At 42.1% G+C, this 18,760-nt stretch overlaps 1 protein-coding gene and 1 long non-coding RNA gene across 4 annotated transcripts in view; one reads left to right on the plus strand and one right to left on the minus strand.

Moving 5' to 3' along the window:
- The window catches only part of LOC140185973 (uncharacterized), a 121,915-nt gene extending 119,369 nt beyond the window's left edge, over nt 1–2,546 (minus strand). The window contains exon 1 of the long non-coding RNA XR_011882758.1: nt 2,501–2,546. This is a non-coding gene — a long non-coding RNA (uncharacterized lncRNA). The remainder of the gene's footprint in view (nt 1–2,500) is intronic.
- The window catches only part of LOC140185972 (uncharacterized), a 176,200-nt gene continuing 159,806 nt past the window's right edge, over nt 2,367–18,760 (plus strand). For 2 of the 3 annotated variants that reach the window (XM_072239783.1, XM_072239786.1), the window contains exon 1: nt 2,775–2,847. In XM_072239783.1, coding sequence (XP_072095884.1) covers nt 2,781–2,847 — 67 coding nt within the window. In that variant the 5' untranslated portion in view covers nt 2,775–2,780. Of the gene's footprint in view, nt 2,405–2,774; nt 2,848–18,760 lie in introns of those variants that run through there. The other variant, XM_072239785.1, reaches the window with a different exon arrangement.

Consider the following 18,760-nt stretch of genomic DNA (forward strand, 5'->3'; position numbering starts at 1 on the left):
GAGTTGGTCCTGAAGAGTGCTTGGTACTCTAAAAGTTTTTCTGATTTTGTTTCAAATTTCCAGAAGGAGCCTTTAGTTCTTGTATCAAGTTCTCTGTTTATAGTTGACTTTTTCTTTGCGGTGGGTTTGTGAAATATTTTGAGCTGCTATCACTGGAAGGTAATTAATCTGGGAATTTACACTTGTAGTAAAGTGAACATTTATGTTGTGATTTATTCGAAGGTATTATGACACTGCACATATATTTATCCAAAGAGGTAGTGTCTGCACATTGATGGTTCCAGAATATCTGAGATAATATGACATTGCTTGCAAGCAGGCATTTCTTTTGCCACTCCTGTCCAGAAGGCTCTCAGAAACAAAACAAAATGGTAACAAAGAAAAGTATATCTCTGCTTAAAGATACAATATATATATCAGCAAGATAGTCATTACAATACTTACATGGCTGTGTACGAGTCAAAAGGGAATAAAATTCTTGCAAATATATAGGCCCTTTAAACTTTTTCTTAGCCCTGACACAGTGTTCCTGAATGTGGAGCTACCTTGTAGGGTGGGAGGGCCCTGATCTTGCTAGACATACTAAAACAATCCATATTTAGATGCACCCAGTGAGATTAATCTTGATGATTTGTTTCTCATGTTCCCCCAGATTTCATTTCTTTGAGTTATAGAAATGCTTTTTAAGCATGTAATGATCTGAGGGGTGGCACAGTCATGTAGCGGATAGTGTAACACTGTCACAGTGCCAGTGACTTGAGATCCCGATGCTGTCTAGGAGCTTATACATTCTCTCCATTGCTGCATGGGTTTCCTTCCCGTGCTCAGGGTTCCTCCCACATTCCAAAATTGTACTGATGTAATGGATCAGCACTGGCTCATTGTGCCAGAAGGGCCTGCTGCCATGATGTATCTCTAAATAAAAGAAAGTAGCTAAGAATTAGAAGGAGTGAGCAATCTAGCTTCTATAGCCTACTTCACCATTCATCATGGAGTCCTGCCTTACGGCTTCGGCCTGAAACGTCGACCGTACTCTTTTACTAGATGCTGGCTGGCCTGCTGAGTTCCTCCAGCATTTTGTGTGTGTTGCTCGGATTTCCAGCATCTGCAGATTTTCTCTCGTTTGTGATTCAGCATTGAAGCTGATTTTCAACTTTATTCAATTCTCCTGCACTATCCCCACATCTCTAGTAGCTATTAAAGGAATACCTTTCATTTGTACTTACCATGGGAAAAGTCATAGAGGCTAAAGAACTAAAGGAAATGAATAGAGAGTCATTTCAAAATAGTCATGTTACTAAAGAGCTGTTGGCCATACTATAACATTGCAGGAAGCTTGGACTGAAATTTCAGGTCCCTGATAGAAATACTTGCATTACTGTTAGCCACAGATAAGGTATTGAAGGATTGGAGGGTGGCTAATATTGAGCCTTTATTTAAAACAGGGTTTCCCAGCGTGGGGTCCATGTAACCCTTGCTTAATGGTATTGGTCCAAAACATAAAAAGGTTGGGAACCCCTGATTTAAAAGGACTGTACAGCCTTTTAGAAACTATCATAGGAACTACAGACATTTGACAAACATCAGTGGTGGGAAAGTTTCAGAAAGAGACTCTGGGGAACAGGAGAGCTTTGATATTAAGAGAGGGGAAAGTTTAAAAGGGATATGAGGGTAGAAAAAAAACCACCTTAAAACTACCCAAGAGGGCAGTGAAAGTGTAGTTGCTGAATACATTCATGATTTCATTAGAGATGAGCCACAATTTTATTGAATGGTGAACAGGGCCCAAAGGACCAAAATATTTATTCCTATTTTCTCAGGTAAACTACAGAGCAAGTCATGCATCAAGATGTGAGCTGCTGTTTCGTATCAGTAACTTATTAAGCTATGTACCTGGTAAAGTTGAGGTGTAAGCAAGTACAGAAAGAGGGGACGGGTAATGCTGATGAGGAGCAACAGAGCATAGCAACATGCACAAAATGCTGGTTGAACTCAGCAGGTCAGGCAGCATCTATGGAAATGAATAAACAGTTGACATTTCTGGCTGAGACCCTTCAGGACTGGAAAGGAAGGGGAGGATGACAGAATAAAAAGGTGGAGAGGGGTGGGATAGAGGATAGCTAGAAGGTGATAGGTGAAGCCAGGTGGGTAGGAAAAAAGTAGAAGAGCGGAGAACAGGAGAAAGGGAAGGACGGGATGGGCAGGGAAAGAGAGGTAAGAGGCCAGAGTGGGGAATAGGAAAAGGGTTTTTTTTACCGGAAGGAGAAATTAATATTCATGCCATCAAGTTGGAGGCTACCCAGACGGAATATAAGGCGTTGCTCCCTCCACCCTGAGAGTGCCCTCATCGTGGCACATGAGGAGACCGTGGACCGACACGTCCATACAGCGAGGTGAAAGATAGGTAAAACACCAAATAGGCCGCATGGTGAAAGACAAATAAATCGCGACCAACGGAGTGCAAATGACAACAGATGCAATAAAAGCACTATTTCACTACCGTACGGCGGCGCAGCGACGGCGAGCCCACAGTCCCGCCGGCCAGCTGTCGGCGAGAGAGAGAGAGAGAGAGCAAGAGCGAGCGAGCACGTGGCTCCGTGTTTACGCGCAGCGCACGTGGCAGGCGGGCGGATGGAAGGGGACAGGTGGCGGGGGTAGCGGTTGTCCGGGGCAACACGGCGGCCTGGCAGCGCGGCCTCTGAGAGGGGGTTGTCAGTCGGAGGCGAGGATACCTCGGTGTACAGGGACTGTGTGAGACGAGGCGCTGCTTGTAAGTTTTAATGCTGAGCGAGAGCCGCCCATTAGTTTATGGTTTGCAACGGCGAGTTCCGAATGACGCGGCTGCCGGTTCGTTGTTGCTCCTGCTGATATTTTCTTGGCCCTAAAACGTTAAAATGCACAGTATTTTTTCGGTTGTTGTTGATCTACTGGGTTTAAATTGATCAAAAGATATGGGAGTGCAAAGATTATAAATAGTGTTTACGAATATAGTAAAAACCTGGGTTTAATGTAATGATAAATCTGCTTGAACTGACCAATAGGGATGGACGTGTAACTTCCCGTCGCAACTGTTGTAAATTGGACAGTTTAAGATTTATTTACTTGGACCAATCGCTGTTACATTGGGCTTGGAATAAAATTACCTGTATGTTTTGAAAACAGCTGTCATGTTACGGATAAAACGATCTTTCGAATTACGCAACGTTATATTTCACGTGCGTCTTGTTTCCGTGCGATATAATGAATGTAGCAGCCAGTGCAATCAATATAGGCCACTCAGTACAATGGCAACAAAAACTTTCCATAGCTCAATAGCTAAGCAACTTCATTCATCCATTTCCTGTCCTGTAACATAGCGTACCGCGCTTAAAATACTAACTTAACACAACGAATGCGGGACTTATTGTGGGTTTTGTCGATTCGTTAATCAGTATTTGGGGTGTTGTAATGGGTGGGAACATGGACTTGAGCCATAATTTTGTTGAATCGCAGTGCAGGCTCCGAGGACTGTGGTTTGTTTCAGTTTGTGTTATGTTGTGATGATTGTTAACTAGGAAATTACATTCTTAACCAGCAACAGGACAATTCTCCTAATCGCTGTCAGCAGCTTTGGTATATATGCACCTTTGTTCAGAAATATGGAAGTTCCCAAGTTAGCTATTTGCCATTGTTTTCCTGATTGACATAGATATTGGATTTCATATTTGAATATGCTGTGGGAATCCTGGAAAATAGTGATTAGGTGAGAACACATACTTTAGGTGTTAAATCTGAATGATGGACCAGGCTCCAGACTTGATGTGTAAAGTGTCATCTAGTTAGTCTCCCAACTTTTCTTTTTTCCCTGTAGCCTTAGATTCTCTTTACAGTGAGCAAAAAGGTGTTGCAAAGAATGAAAATCCAGGGGTCCTATAATGCTGATGTAAGTCTGGTGAAGCAGCACTAATTCTTAGTTGTTAACATGAATTTGAATTGAATTTCAAAGGTAAAATTGATGAATTGTCAGGATGGACAGCTCAATTTGTATGAATGTACAAATTATATGTAAACTAGTAATTTCTTAAAGGGTACTTGGGCAGGTACAGCGATAGGAAAGGTTTTGAGTGATATGAGCCAAATGTGTGCAAATAGGACTAGCTGAGATTGAAGTCTTGTCAGTATGGACCAATTGGGCCAAAGGACCTGTTTCCATGCTGTTTGACTCCATGAATGCCTTTCAAAATTGTGTATCTTGTTGTCCAAAGTTTTACGGGTCAGATGATCTTATCAGTCAGTCTGTAATGGCAGCAACTTCTCTAGCTCCATCACACTGATCACTGGCGCACATCCCCAGGGCCGTGTGCTCAACCCACTGCTGACGCATGACTGTACTGCTCAATCCATCTCAAACCGAAACATCAAGTTTGCTGATCACACAACAGCGGTTGGCCTGATCAGCAACGACAATGAGCTGGCTTACAGAGAGGAGGTTGAGCAGCTTGTAGAATGGTGACAGCATAACAACTTGAGTCTCAACATGAACAAGACTAAAGAGCTGATTGTGGACTTTAAGAAAGTGCAGGCTGACTGCACATAAATGGCACCTCCAAGGGCAGAATTAGGATCACTAAGTTTGTGGGAGTGCACATTTCGCATGCTCTCAATTAATCTCTCAACACCTCTTTAGTCAAGTACAGGAATTGCAAGTTATCTCTCCATAAGACCTTACAAAGGATTGTGGGGACTGCTTGGAGGATCATTGGAGACTTTCTTCTGCCCATCCGAGATATTTATCTGGAGGATGAGAACACAGAGCCATTAGCATTTTCAAAGATTCGTCCCATCTGTCCTACAATCTCTTTGACCCCTTACTGTCAGGCCGGAGGTACCCTAACATTAGAGCATTAGGACAGTGACTGTTAAGATGGGAAACAGCTTCTTCCCCCAGGCTGTGAGATTACTGAACTCCCCGTCAACACCCAGGTCACATCACGTATGAAGTACCAATAATGTTATAGCTGTTTCCTGACCCAGAGTTAAATTTTCACTGGGAAATTCTGAGCCACTTACCAAGTTGACAGTTTACTGGAGAGCTGATAGAGAACAAGTAGAAAGCAGAGCAAACTGGAACAAAGCTCAACAGAAAATAACACATCAAATAATTACCTGTCATATGTGATAAATCACAAGGCATGAAATGATAGAATTACTCTAGAGATAATGAGGGTAAGAGCGATATGAAGCTGCAAAGATTTAATAATGCATTGGTGATTAACCAATCTAAAAACATATGCACCATGCCAGACTGGAGAAGATCTCATGGTTGCCTTAAAACATTTTTGATTGCTTGGTTGTGTGCTGTGTCATTTTCCTGTTTTTAACGAGGTATAGGACATTTACTTATAATGTTTAATTTGGGCTTCCACTATGAAGTTGGCGCCCAAAGTTAAATATTATAATGAGTATTCTTAGTTTGATGACTAAAGTTTCTACCTTAATCATGACTTCCACCCTGCATGTCTTGGCCTTATGATCACAATTGTTTAGCTGCTTTGTCTACATCAATGCTGTCCTCAACCATATCTCTAACATTTCACGCATGTCTGCTTTTACCCCATCCTCCCACCACCCTACCAAGCATAGGGTTCCTCTTGTCCTCACCTACTACCCCACCAGCTTCCACGTCCAGCACATAGTTTTCCTGAACTTCCGCCTTCTCCAATGGGATCCCACCAACAAGCACGTCTTGCCTTCTTCCCCCCACCCCACTTTCTGCTTTCCGCAGGGTCACTCCCTAAGCGACTCCCTTGTCCATTCACTCTTCCCCACTGATCTTCTTCCTGGCACTTATCCTTGCAAGTGGAAAAAAGCTACACCTGCCCCTACACCTCTTCCCTCACTACCATTCAGAGCCCCAAACAGTCTTTCCAGCTGAGGCGACACTTCACCTGTGAGTCTGTTGGGGCATATACTATGTCCATTGCTCCCGGTGTGGCCTCCTGTATATCAGTGTATCGAGGAGACCCGACATAGATCGGGAAAGGGCTTGGCCGAGCACCTGCACTCCATCCGCCAGAAGAAGTGGGATCTCCCAGTGGCCACCCATTTTAATTCCACTTCCCATTCTTATTCTGATATGTCGATCCGTGGCCTCCTCAACTGTCGTGATGAGGCCACACGCAGGTTGGAGGAACAACACCTTGTATTTTGTCCAGGTAGCCTTCAACCTGATGGCATGAACATCGATTTCTCAAACTTATGGTAATGCCCCACCCTTCACGATTCCCCACCCCTTTTCCCTCTCACCTTATCTCCTTGCCTGCCCATCGCCTCCCTCTGGTGCTCCTCTCCCTTTTCTTTCTTCCATGGCCCTCTGTCTTCTCCTATTGGATTCCCCCTTCCCCAGCCCTGTATCTGTTCGACCAATCAACTTACCAGCTCTTTACTTCATCCCCTCCCCTTCCTGGTTTCATTTATCACCTTGTGTTTCTCTTTCTCCCTCACCCATCTTTTAAATCTACTCTTTTATTTTTTTTCTCTCCAGTCCTGCTGAAAGGTCTAAGCCCGAAATGTTGGCTGTACTTTTTTCCATAGTTGCAGCCTGGCCTGCTGGCCTCCAGCATTTTGTGAAACCACTTGGTTTCCTTGGCTGCGTAAGTAGGGAGTATGTACTCTGGTTCCATCAAACCCGTGAGATTGAGACAGCTCTCCCACCCCAAAGCCCGGTTTGTGTGGATGCTATGTAATTTGCTACCCTGTTACAGCTTAGTGCCAAGAAATAACAGACAGCACACTGCATGCAATTAAAGGAATTATATTTATGAATCCTAACTTAACTAAAGGGTTAGTAAAGAAAGAAAAAAACTAAAAGGGCCAATGAAAACTAAACAGTCAAATGTGCACAAATTAGAGCGCAACTCTTCCAAAACTCATACATATTCACCGATCCTCAGTAGACTCTGGCACCTTGTTCCATCGAATCACAGTCCCCCACCCAGTCGAATCCTACAACCGGTTCTCTCCAGTGTCTTCTCTCCATCTCCTGCCGAACAAAAGACCCAACTCATACTGGTGTCAGGCACACAACACAAAAATGCTCTCCCTTCATTGGACGGCTCACATTCCAAAGCACCCGTTATCTCTAAACATTACCCAAACACCTCTTCTACAGAAAGACCATTATGTTAGCAGTGAAACTTTTCCCAGAGTGTTATACTTTGGATTTCCAGCAAAGCATCTGCAGATTTTCTCTTGTTTATGCTTGCATAAATATTGAATTATCTAGTTTCAAGTATCCTGTTCCCCTTTTTTCCATCTCCTCCTGATCTATCAAGTTCCTCCTATGGTACACATGGCCAACCCATTTCCCAGTCCTCAGTACCTTGTTTCTTTCCCCTTCATTGCCTATTCCATCTGCCCATTACTCAGACATTCCTCACATGAGGTCCCTTTCCTCATTGTTCCTATTTGCCCACCCACTTCCATGTTCCAACTTTATCGACTGTCTACTTCCATCATCTGCAGCCCTTTGCTGCCTCCACTTATCACTTCCAATCTTGGGCATGAATTCCACTCTCAGTTTTAGGATTTTACTATCACCACTCCTTACCTTGATTCATATAACATTTGCTTGCTCTTTCTGCATCCTTTTCACCCATTTCTGCTGGTTATATACCTCTGCTTTTTCAATCCAGGTGAAAGATCTCAATCTGAAACATCAACTGTCCATTTCCCTCCACAAATGCTGCCTGACTTGCTGAGTTACTCCTGCTCCTTGGTTTTGTTTTATAGAAACATGTTGAAATGTTCTTTGAATCTTATTGATTCCATGTCTCCTTTCTAACTGTTATCTGGCTTTTATCTACTTCCTCAAAACTATTCACAATTTTGAAAGCTTTTGTGTAATCAACTTTTAATCTATTCCAATGAAGAATCCAGGTATTCCTTTGTGAGCATAGCTTTTCTTCACATCTTTCTTCTATGTTTGGGACAACAGAGAATACCAGGATTCTTATTGTGCCACACAAAATGCTGGAGGAACTGAAGGGCTCTGGCAGCATCTATGGAAATGAATAGATAGTTGACATTCTACTCATTTCCATAATGCTGCCTGACCTGCTGAGTTCTTCTGGCAATTTGTATGTGTTGCTCTGGATTTCCAGCGTCTGCTGATTTTCTCATGTTTCTTATTGTTGTGGTTCACTCTATTCCAATATTTTATTGACTTATTTTGAAGTGCCTATAATTCGAAAAATTGAATTAGTCATAGACATCCTGCAGCTGAATTAATTTATTTTCATTTGTCCTTATATTTTGCAAACTATAGGTAATGGACACCAGTGATTGTGGTTGTAGATAATCTATAGTACTCATGGCATTCTGCATTTTTTTTATTTCCTTCAAGCCAACTGATTATATGTGGTTAACAGAAGACAAAAATGTGCCATATCAAACAGGCATATCTTAGTATTTCTTAAAATGCCACAACAACCTGCAGGTGCCACTGCTTAGACAGACCAATGGTCAATGTCAAAGACAGCATTTATAGGTACAAATGGCTATTAATTTCCTTTGCAATTTTGCATTTATTTGAGAATGGTAGCAGATAGTTAGGCAACAGATGAGAAGATGTGCCATCCAGACATAGAACTGAATCTTCATCATTATAGTTTTTAGAGAATTCATTCTCAAATAATGGGCATTGATAGTAAGGCTGACAGCTATTACAGGTCCACAATCCCTTATCCGAAATCCTTGGGGCCAGTTGCATTTCGGAATTCAGAATTTTTCGGATTTCAGATCCCCCCGCCCCCGCCCCCGATACTAAAAAAACACGTATGCTCAAGTCCCTTATTTAACCAGTGGCAGTGTGGTGGACTTTAAGACCCAGCGGCACACCAAGCCTACACACATACTCCCATATACTTTAAATCATCTCTAGATTACTTAAAATACCTAATATAATATAAATGCTATGTAAATAATTGTTATACTCTATTATTTAGGAAATAATGACAAGAAGAAATTTTGTTTCAAACAAAAACATTCAATAAAACATAAAAATCTACGGCTTCAAATGAACCGAATCAAACACATGCTAAATGACTTATTTGAATGAATGTAGAACATCACTGTCACTGTAAAACTTCAGTAACTTGTCTTTCTGTTTATTTAAATCATATACAGTGGTAGTTCTGACACTATTTTCTTCAGTAAAACGCCGCACAGACACACCACGATCAAGCTTCTGCAATAACTCCACTTTCTGCATTATTGATAGAGAAGATTCCTTCTCTTTTTCTCATTGTTACCCATAGGGGTATCTGCAGCTCTTTTTGACATTTTCACAGTGAAATTAAACACAAAGTCAACAGTGAACACAAAATATCAGCGAACGGCAAATGCACGTGTAACCAGTACGAGCGCTGAGCCACAACTGACATCTGGTGGCCTCTGCTAGTGCTGCCACGTCACACCTGAATGACGTCAGCTGTCGACAAAAAAAGATTTTGATTTTCAGAGCTTTTTGGGTTTCACAATTTCAGATAAAGGAATATGTACCTGTACCCATCTCTGGTTCTTGAGGGCAAGCGAAAAGCCGACTTTTAAGAACTGATACAGTCTGTATGGTGGAGCTGTTTAAATACGGCAATTAGGGAATTCTAGGATTACTTCATAACAATAAAGGATTATTGCTTTATTAAAACAATAAGTATATTTCTAGACAATTGACCTAAGTAGTTCCCTTCCACTTCCACATTCTTCTCTTTGATGGAACTGGTTCTCACCTACAACAGTTTCTATTTTGGCTCCTATCATTTGCTCCAAACCTAAGGTATAGCTGTGGACACCTTTGTGGGCCCCAGCTAAGCCGGCCTATTCATCAGCAATATGGAATAGTCCATGTTCCAAAGCTACCTTGGTAACAATTCCCAACGTTCTATGGTAAACGCACCCAGGATGAGCTTGTCAATTTCATCAGCTTTGCCTCCATTTTCCACCCTGCCTTCAAATTTATTTGGAATATCCCTGGCATCTCTCTCCCCTTTCTGGAATTCTGTCTTCATCTCTAGATTCAGATTATTTATTGACATCTTTTACAAAGCTATTGAATTGACTTTATTTCTTACGTCCCTCACATACATGAGTAAAAATCTTTACGTTACATCTCCGTCTAAATGTGCAATGTGCATTTTATAGCAATTTGTAATAAATAGTATGTACAACAGGACAGTCAATATAGCACAGAAATACAATTGTATCAGCGTAAATTAATCAGTCTGATGGCCTGGTGGAAGAAGCTGTCCTGGAGCCTGTTGATCCAGGCTTTAATGCAATGGTACCATTTCCCAGATGGTAGCAGCTAGAACAGTTTGTGGTTGGGGTGACTCGGGTCCCCAATGATCCTTCGGGCCCATTTTACGCACCTGTCTCTGTAAATGTCCTGAATAGTAGGAAGTTCACATCTATAGATGTGCTGGGCTGTCCGCACCACTCTCTGCAGAGCCCTGTGATTAAGGGAAGTACAGTTCCCATACCGGGCAGTGATGTAGCCAGTCGGGATGCTCTCAATTGTGCCCCTGTAGAAAGTCCTTAGGATCCGGGGACTCATGCCGAACTTCTTCAACCGTCTGAGGTGAAAGAGGCTCTGTTGTGCTTTTTTCACCACACAGCCGGTACACACAGACCACGTGAGATCCTCGGTGATGTGTATGCCAAGGAACCTAAAGAAGTTCACCCTCTCAACCCCAGATCCATTGATGTCAATAGGAGTTAGCCTGTCTCCATTCCTCCTGTAGTCTACAACCAGCTCTTTTTTGCAACATTGAGAGAGAGGTTGTTTTCTTGAGACCGCTGTGTCAGGGTGATGACTTCTTCTCTGCAGGCTGCCTCATTATTATTTGAGGTAAGGCCAATCAATGTAGTATTGTCAGCAAATTTAAATAGCAGATTGGAGTTTTGGGTGTCAGCACAGTCATAGTTATACAGAGGGTAAAGGAGGGCGCTTAGGACACAGCCCTGAGGGGCTCCTGTGTTGAGGGTCAGAGGGACAGAGGTGAGGGAGCACACTCTTACCACCTGCTGGCAATTTGACAGAAGCCCAGGATCCAGCTGTGCAACGCAGGGTGAAGGCCAAGGTCTCTGAGCTTCTTGTCAAGCCTGGGGGGAATTATGATGTTGAATGTTGAACTGTAGTCCAAGAACAGCATTCTCATAAAAGCATCCTTCTCCAGATGTGTAAGGACGGTGTGTAGAGCTGTGGCTATTGAGTCATTTGTCAATCAGTTGTGTCAGTAGGCGAATTGTATGGGGTCCAATATGGGTGGTAGCAAGCTGCAGATGTAGTCCTTGACCAGCCTCTCAAAGCATTTGCTTATTATTGAGAAGAGTGCAACAGGATGCCAGTTGTTTGGACATGTTACCTTAGTCTTTTTAGGCACAGGAACAATGGTGGATATTTTGATGCAGGGGGCACTCTACATTGGAAGAGGGAGAGATTTAAAATGTCTGTCAACACATCTGCCACTTGTGCCGTGCTCATCCTGAGTACCCACCCTGGGGTGTCATCCGGTCCAGCAAAATTGTGACTGTCCACTTGTTGGAAGCACCTGCATATCTCAGCCTCAGAGATGACCAGAGATGACCAAGGTACAGGTCACTTCGGAGGCTCAGTGTTGGCGACATCGAACCACGCGTAAAAAGCACCACTGCACTTAGCTTTGAAGTCTGCGATGGTGTGACCTATTGACTCTCTTTTACCTCTCTTCTTACCAGCTACTCGCATCCTCCCCCCCCACCACCACCACTTTCCCCTAATGTTGTTTTACCTATCACCTGCCAGCTTGTACTCCTTCTCCTCTTGCTCCTTCCATCTTATCCTGGTTTTTTTCTCCCTTTCTTTTCATTCCTGATGAAGGATCTCGACCCAAAACGTCGACTGTTATTTCCCATCCATAGATGCTGCCTGACTTGCTGTGTTCCTCCATCGTTTTGGTCAAGGTTTCCAGCATCTGCAGTATCTTTCATGTTGATAATCTAAAATAGAATGATATGTAACCTGGAGAGGATTTTGTGTTGTTGGTGTGCTGATGTATCTTTGTCTTGTACTATCTTAGTCTACGGAGGCTGTGGATTGTGGTTTAGCTTACTCGCAACCTCGCTGTTCCATATGGTTCTGAATTAACCTTCTGGCCTCAAAGTCTCCATCATACAAAACATTAAGAATTACAACATTCTTCGATTCCATCCCAATGCCAACAGTAAAGAGAGTGGAGTTTATGTTGATGTCCAGCTACCAAAGCTGGATAGCTGGGCCTAATAATAGTGAATTAATAAATTTATATTTTCAGCAGTCATAGCAACAAATCATTAAGTCTTCAGTTCAATGAGAACTAGTGAGTACATTAAGTAGTGGTAGGCATTCCAAAACAATGAATAAAACAGTGAGCACTGGTGAACTAATAGAGCAGTACCCCATTAATTTTACAACAATTAAGAAGTTCATAGAGCAGCAGAAATACCAACTGATCAACAAATTAATTGAGCAGTACCAAATGAATAAATTAAATGTGCAGAGGGAACAAGAAAATTAATGGGTTGATGTAAATGAGGAGCAAAATCATAAGGGATGTAAAACGGGCAACTGACCCCATCGTATCAATTTCCCACTGGGCAGGTTAAAATTACCACTGAATGAATGTCTCTATGTTACAATACATTATGTAACTGGCATTATAATGGTTTGATCTCAAAGCCTTTGGAGCATGTCAGTGCATCAGTTTTACTTCTAACGTATGGTTCAAATAATACTGAAGGTTATAGGAACTTAACTCCCGCACTGTTCCTTGCTATTTGTCTTTTGCCTATATTCCTCAAGCAGTAGAAATAGTTAAACATTGACAAATGTTTAAGTACTGCCTTGAATTTTTTTTAAGAAGAACCTAAGATTTTTATATGCCAGTTAAATTCATTATTCCCATAACAGTGTACACAGTAAGACTGTACAATTACTGAAAAGTTTTCTTACACAGGCAAAGTTACAGTTGTTTGGTCAATGCAGAATGGTCTTCATGCAATGGAGATCTGTCATAATGCCTGTAAGGAGTGAATAATTGTCTCCATATTCAACAGCCCCAGCATTTGCAAGAAGTCTTTGTTAAAGTATATTCTATCTTATGATATAATACTAGATTACTGACAAAGAATCAGCTAGATTCCAGATGAAATAACACAATTTTACATGCCTTACAAAAGTGTGGGTTCATTATCAACAATTAATGTTCCATTCAGTAAATCACCTGTGTTTCGTTTTAACGTTCAGCTTTGGTAAGAATGGTTTGATCCAAGAACTTTTATTTTTGTCTTTTGTCTTGCTATTGCACATTTATTTGCTGAGTTTGGATATTCTGTAAGCATATTGAAGACAATGCTACAAAACTGAGTCCTGGTTTTTAACTAGGTGCCTGCTTTCAGCAGGTGAGTTCTGGCATCACTTCAAACCTTGTCCACTGAGGCAAGGTAGAGGTCCAGGATCTTTTAACCCGCATAAATAGGTACATTTTCTTGTGTCTCTGGTGGAAGGTCCTTGGGAAACAAACTGACTTTAAATAGCCAGGAGCTATAGACTCTTTTGCAAAGCAGTCTTGCAATAATCCTGGCCCTTAGGAGGGCAATAAACCAAACCAGAGAGATCTTAGGCTTTCTTGCAGGTCTCAGAACTTCACTTGAAGATTAAGTTCAAGTCTATTGCTCTCTGACTGTACATATACAACCAAATGAAGCAACATTCTTCCAGACCATAGTACATCCACAAAGCATATAATACACGCAGTATATAATCGGCCCTCCATATCCACGGGGGGTTTGGTTCCGTGACCCCCACGGATACCAAATTCCGCAGATGCTCAAGTCCCGTATATAAAATGGCGTAGTATTTGTATATAACCTACGCACATCCTCCCATATACTTTAAATCATCTCTAGATTACTTACAATACCTAATACAATGTAAGTACTATATATATTGGTAGTCCGTCGGATTCGAAGAAGACACGCTGTTGTGTAGTTCATCTGTGGGCATGGAGGTGGCTCTGCAGTCCCGGTCTGGAAGCGCAGAGTCTAGCACAATGGGGGCACTGGAAGTCCATTGTTGTGGTAATTGTGGCTGCTGTTCTGTGACGCCGCTCACGTTTTTCCATCAGTTTTTGGTAGCGCCTGTCTTCAAAACTGGTGTAGGCTTCATAGCACAGGGCTTGCCAGCGGGTTCTGCCAGCAGCCGCAGCTTCTAGTTCCCTTGGCTGGATGTCACAGTAGCGTAGGGTTTCCTTCACTGTGTCCTTGTAGTGCTTGCGTGGACAACCTTAAGGTCTCTTTCCGGGTAGATGAATCGCACAACAGAAACCTGTACATAATGGAGTTTTAAGTGGAACAGCCGTTGCACAGGGGCGATCCCACTCTCTCGGCAGAAGAGACCTTGATCCAGTGGCACGGACAACCGTTACGGCTGGAGACCTCTCCTGCTGAAGTGGATGACCAGGACATCTACGTGTCTTGCCGCGCTCTTAGCGCTCCACAATGCCTGCTGGGCCTGCCTTCTTGACCGTTGGACCATTAATCGGTCTCCTCCGCTCAGTCTGCCAGGGCCAGACTTCACACGCTGGGATAGACAGATCCCCTACCTCACTGAGGATCGAAGACCCGTCGGCTACCCTCACCTGGTTTGGCCTGTCTGCCGAGACGGTTTACCAGGGGTGTGGCCACTGCACGTGTTACAGCTACTTGGAGCCACAGATGAGAACTGAGCATCAGGTGGGGACCAAAGGTGGGCGAGCAGTCCTGAAAAGGGCACAGCAGCTCCCCTACCAGAGGTGCTACCCCTCCTTAGACACCCCAGTGCTATGTATATAGTTGTTATACTGTATTGTTTCGGGAATAATGACAAGAAAAAAAAGTCTGTATATGTTCAGTACAGACGCAACCATCGTAGCTCTTCTGGGAACGCTGATGCTACCTTGGCATCAGCTGATGCCGATTCTCCTGTGATCTTTAAGTTCTTGAGGCTGTAGCACTTTACATAGCTAGCCAGCCATCCCTTACTAGCCTTAAACTCCTTCATCTCACTCACAACACAAGTAGCGAATGAACGAGACACAAGGCAGACAATGCTCAAACAAGTGCTGGAGAGAGAACTTCTGGGTTTTCCTGATCCACGGTTGGTTGAATCCGCGGATATGGAGGGCCGACTGTATAAACCAAAATATTGCCATAAGTAAGTTATTAAACTATAATTCAAAATGGGTGCAGTTTACAGTCATAGTTATGAGCACAGAAACAGGCCCTTCAACCCAGTTCTTTCATACTGACCAAAATGTTCACCTGAGCTCAACCCAGTTGCCTGCTGTTATGTTTTTAACACCAAAATATAAGGATAATTGAAAGAAAAAGATGAGAACCCAGAGATAATATGTTTTAGTTTCATTTTTATTTCTAGCAAGGTGAGCACATGTGACATGGTGGCGTGATGACATATGCCATTCATGTACTTTGCATGCTGTATAACACAATGAATATTTAAACTAACAAGAAAACTTAATCAAACATTACTCAAATATTACTGAAATATTAAACGCACAACACTCTCCCCTGCCCTATAAATTCCATCTCAATATAGACTGCATCTCAACTTGTATACATTGTATTTATGAGCATATATTACAATATAGTACCTAGATTAAGAACATGTTATATTGTATTATTACAGTTATACTATTGGTTATTTTATTTTCTGCAGATGTTTTGTAAAACATAGTGTGTTCTGTTAATCATTTTACGGTTTAGTATTTCGTTTCTGTTATGATAATATGTCGTTTGATTAGCTTAGGAATGTTGTATTAGCCAATCGGGTTTGGTTTGAAAATGTTCTATCCAATGGGATGCCATGGAACATTTGAGAGACATTGGCAGCATCCAATTTCTAGGAGAACTTGGGTTTTTAGGAGGTTTTTTGCCAGAGTCAGGGGAGAAGTGAGGTGCGGAGAGAAGCACAATGGAAGATACTCGCAGAATCATGCCTGAGGTACAGACACCATTGTAAGAAATTCCTAATGCAAACAAATAGATCCACAGAGGAAGTGCTAATACTTTAACCAGTCAGTTCATAACGGACTTTGATGAAAGTTCGAATCGTGGCTGGTGCCTTTCACACAGAACGTGGATTCTGCGCCGTGAGTAATTAAAGCGAAGCACACGACTACACAGCAAGGAGCTCCAATGTTTATGTGCATATCATAGACTGGTTTAACCATAATGGGCCCTTTTACTGTTAACTGGTTGTTAAAGTTGAAATATTTGTAAATGTACAGTACTTTAAGTTTATGCTGGTGTAATTTCCATTATTTCCTGGTGAAAAATAAGTTTTAGCTAGGGTGGTATTTGTACAGTGTTAACCATACTTTTCGTTGCCTTAACAGAACATTTGAACTTTCCTCTTTGTGTTGAACCCGAATTATACCGACCCTAGATATGTGTTGACATTGAAAATGGCCTTCTCACCATTACCCATACAATACTAAGTCACGTGGCTGTTAGTCAGAGATACGTAGCTAACGAGCCCAATTTGTTAGGAGCTACAATGAGAAGGTTACATATATACACACATAAACAGTGTTTGTGTGTATGTTTGCTTATATGCATGCGCGCGCACATACGCACAGAATATACTATATAATACAACTACTACATGCACTGCATAGTAAATCTTAAATTGTTCCCTTCATGCCTAAAGATTTAATTGCTGTGGAGGATTTTTTACTCTTGTGGGATAACATCTTTCCTGACAGGAGGGGTGTGGGTCACTCTGCTTGGCAGGGGAGACTTGTGACTGTGAAACAATCTCTGGTTCTGAGGAGCTTCCTCTCCTCTATGGTGTTTGTAGGAATTGATTCTGTGACTGTAGGAAGTGGTTCTGACAGCTCTGGACGACTTTCTTCTGGACTTGTTGGCATCCCGAACAGTCCATGGGAAGCTAGTTGATCTGCTGATCTATCCCAGGCCACCAAACAAAGCTTCGAGCCAACATTTTCATTTTGATCATACCTGGATGACTGGCATGTAACTGCTCCAACACTTAAGCTCTCAGCTTTAATGGTACAAAGACTGTCAGTCACCACATAAGGCAACCGTCTTCAAAGACAAGTTCATCCTGGCACTGTTATAAATGGGATCTAGGATTTCTGCTGCACGTTCCAGCTGTTTTGGGTAACCATATAGACCCTGAGACAGTGTGGGTGTTTTTCTGCTTTCCCTTTGGATCATCTCTGTCGTAGTAGTGGAGACTTTCGATTTGAACCAGGGAGAATATGTCAGTATATCAAGGAGGAGTGTCTTGTTTTGTAAATTTTTCAGGTATTTTCTTTTCCAAAGGTAAACTGGAAAATCCGACAGCATTTCCATGATTAATTGTCCTCATGATTTCAATCTGATGATTGTATCCTCCAAGCAACAGAGCCCATCTCTGCATTTGTGCTACTGCTGTTAGTGGAACATTCTTCTGTGGACTGAAAATGGACAATAGGATCCCTATGTCCTCTAGTGTTTGATTCATTTCTCTGGGACAAAGTTTGTGTGCATTTTTGGTGAAATCATGCCCCTTGTGATTTTGTAGACCTCTGAGGTCACCCCTTTGTATCCATCACTCCAAGGAATAAAATCTTTGCCCACCTCTCCCCATAACTCAGGCCTTTGAGACCTGACAGCATTTTACTAAATTTCCTAGCTCTCCATCCAGCTTAATGACTTTCATCCTATATCAAGGTAAACAAAACTATGCACAATACTCGTGCAACCTCACCAACGTCTTGTAGAATTGCAATGTTACTGTAAGACCAGAATCAGGTTTAAAATCAGAATCTGATTTATTAGCACTGACATATGTCAGGAAATTTGTTAATAATGGCAGCAGTACAATAAAATACATGACAAATCAAAGTTACATTTAATGTGTATGTATATATAGTAAGTTAAGTAGTGCAAAATAACAAATAAAAATGTAGTGAGGTAGTGTTCATGGGTTCAATGTCCATTTAGAAATTCGGACGGCAGAGGGAAGAAGCTGTTTCTGAATTGCTGAGTGTTTGGCTTCAGTACCTCCTTCCCGACAGTAACAGTGTGAAGAAGGCATGTCCTGGGTGGTGAGGATCCTCAATGACGGATGCTGCCTTCCTAAGGCACCACTCCTTGAAGATGGCTTGGATACTACAATGGCTGATAGCCATGATGGAGCTGACTAATTTTACTAATATCTCTGGCATATTTTATGAAATTTGTTGTTTTGCAGTGCAGTACATTGTAATACATACTTTATAAATTATAATAAGTATATATGAAAAAAGAAAATTCAATTAAATAACTAATGCAAAGAGAGGAGAAATATACTGAGGTAGTGTTTCTTGTCTGTTCGGAATTCTGATGGCAGAAGGGAAAAAGCTGTTCTTGAACTGTTGAGTGTGTGTCTTTAGGCTCCTTTACCTCCTCCTTGGTGGCAGCTATGAGAAGAGGGCATGATCTCTTGAGGGGTGATGGGGGTCCTTAATCATTGTTGCCACCTTTTTGAAGCATTGTCTTTTGAAGATGCCCTCGATGCTGAGGAGGCTAGTGCCCATGATGGAGCTGGCTGAGTTTACAACTTTCTTCAGCTTTTTTCCGATTCGGTGCACTTCCATACCAGATGGTGATGCAACCAATTAGAATACTCTCCACAGTGCATCTGTAGAAATTTGGGAGT

Source organism: Mobula birostris, chromosome 21 (genome assembly GCF_030028105.1).
Source record: "Mobula birostris isolate sMobBir1 chromosome 21, sMobBir1.hap1, whole genome shotgun sequence".
NCBI classification, from domain to species: domain Eukaryota; kingdom Metazoa; phylum Chordata; class Chondrichthyes; order Myliobatiformes; family Myliobatidae; genus Mobula; species Mobula birostris.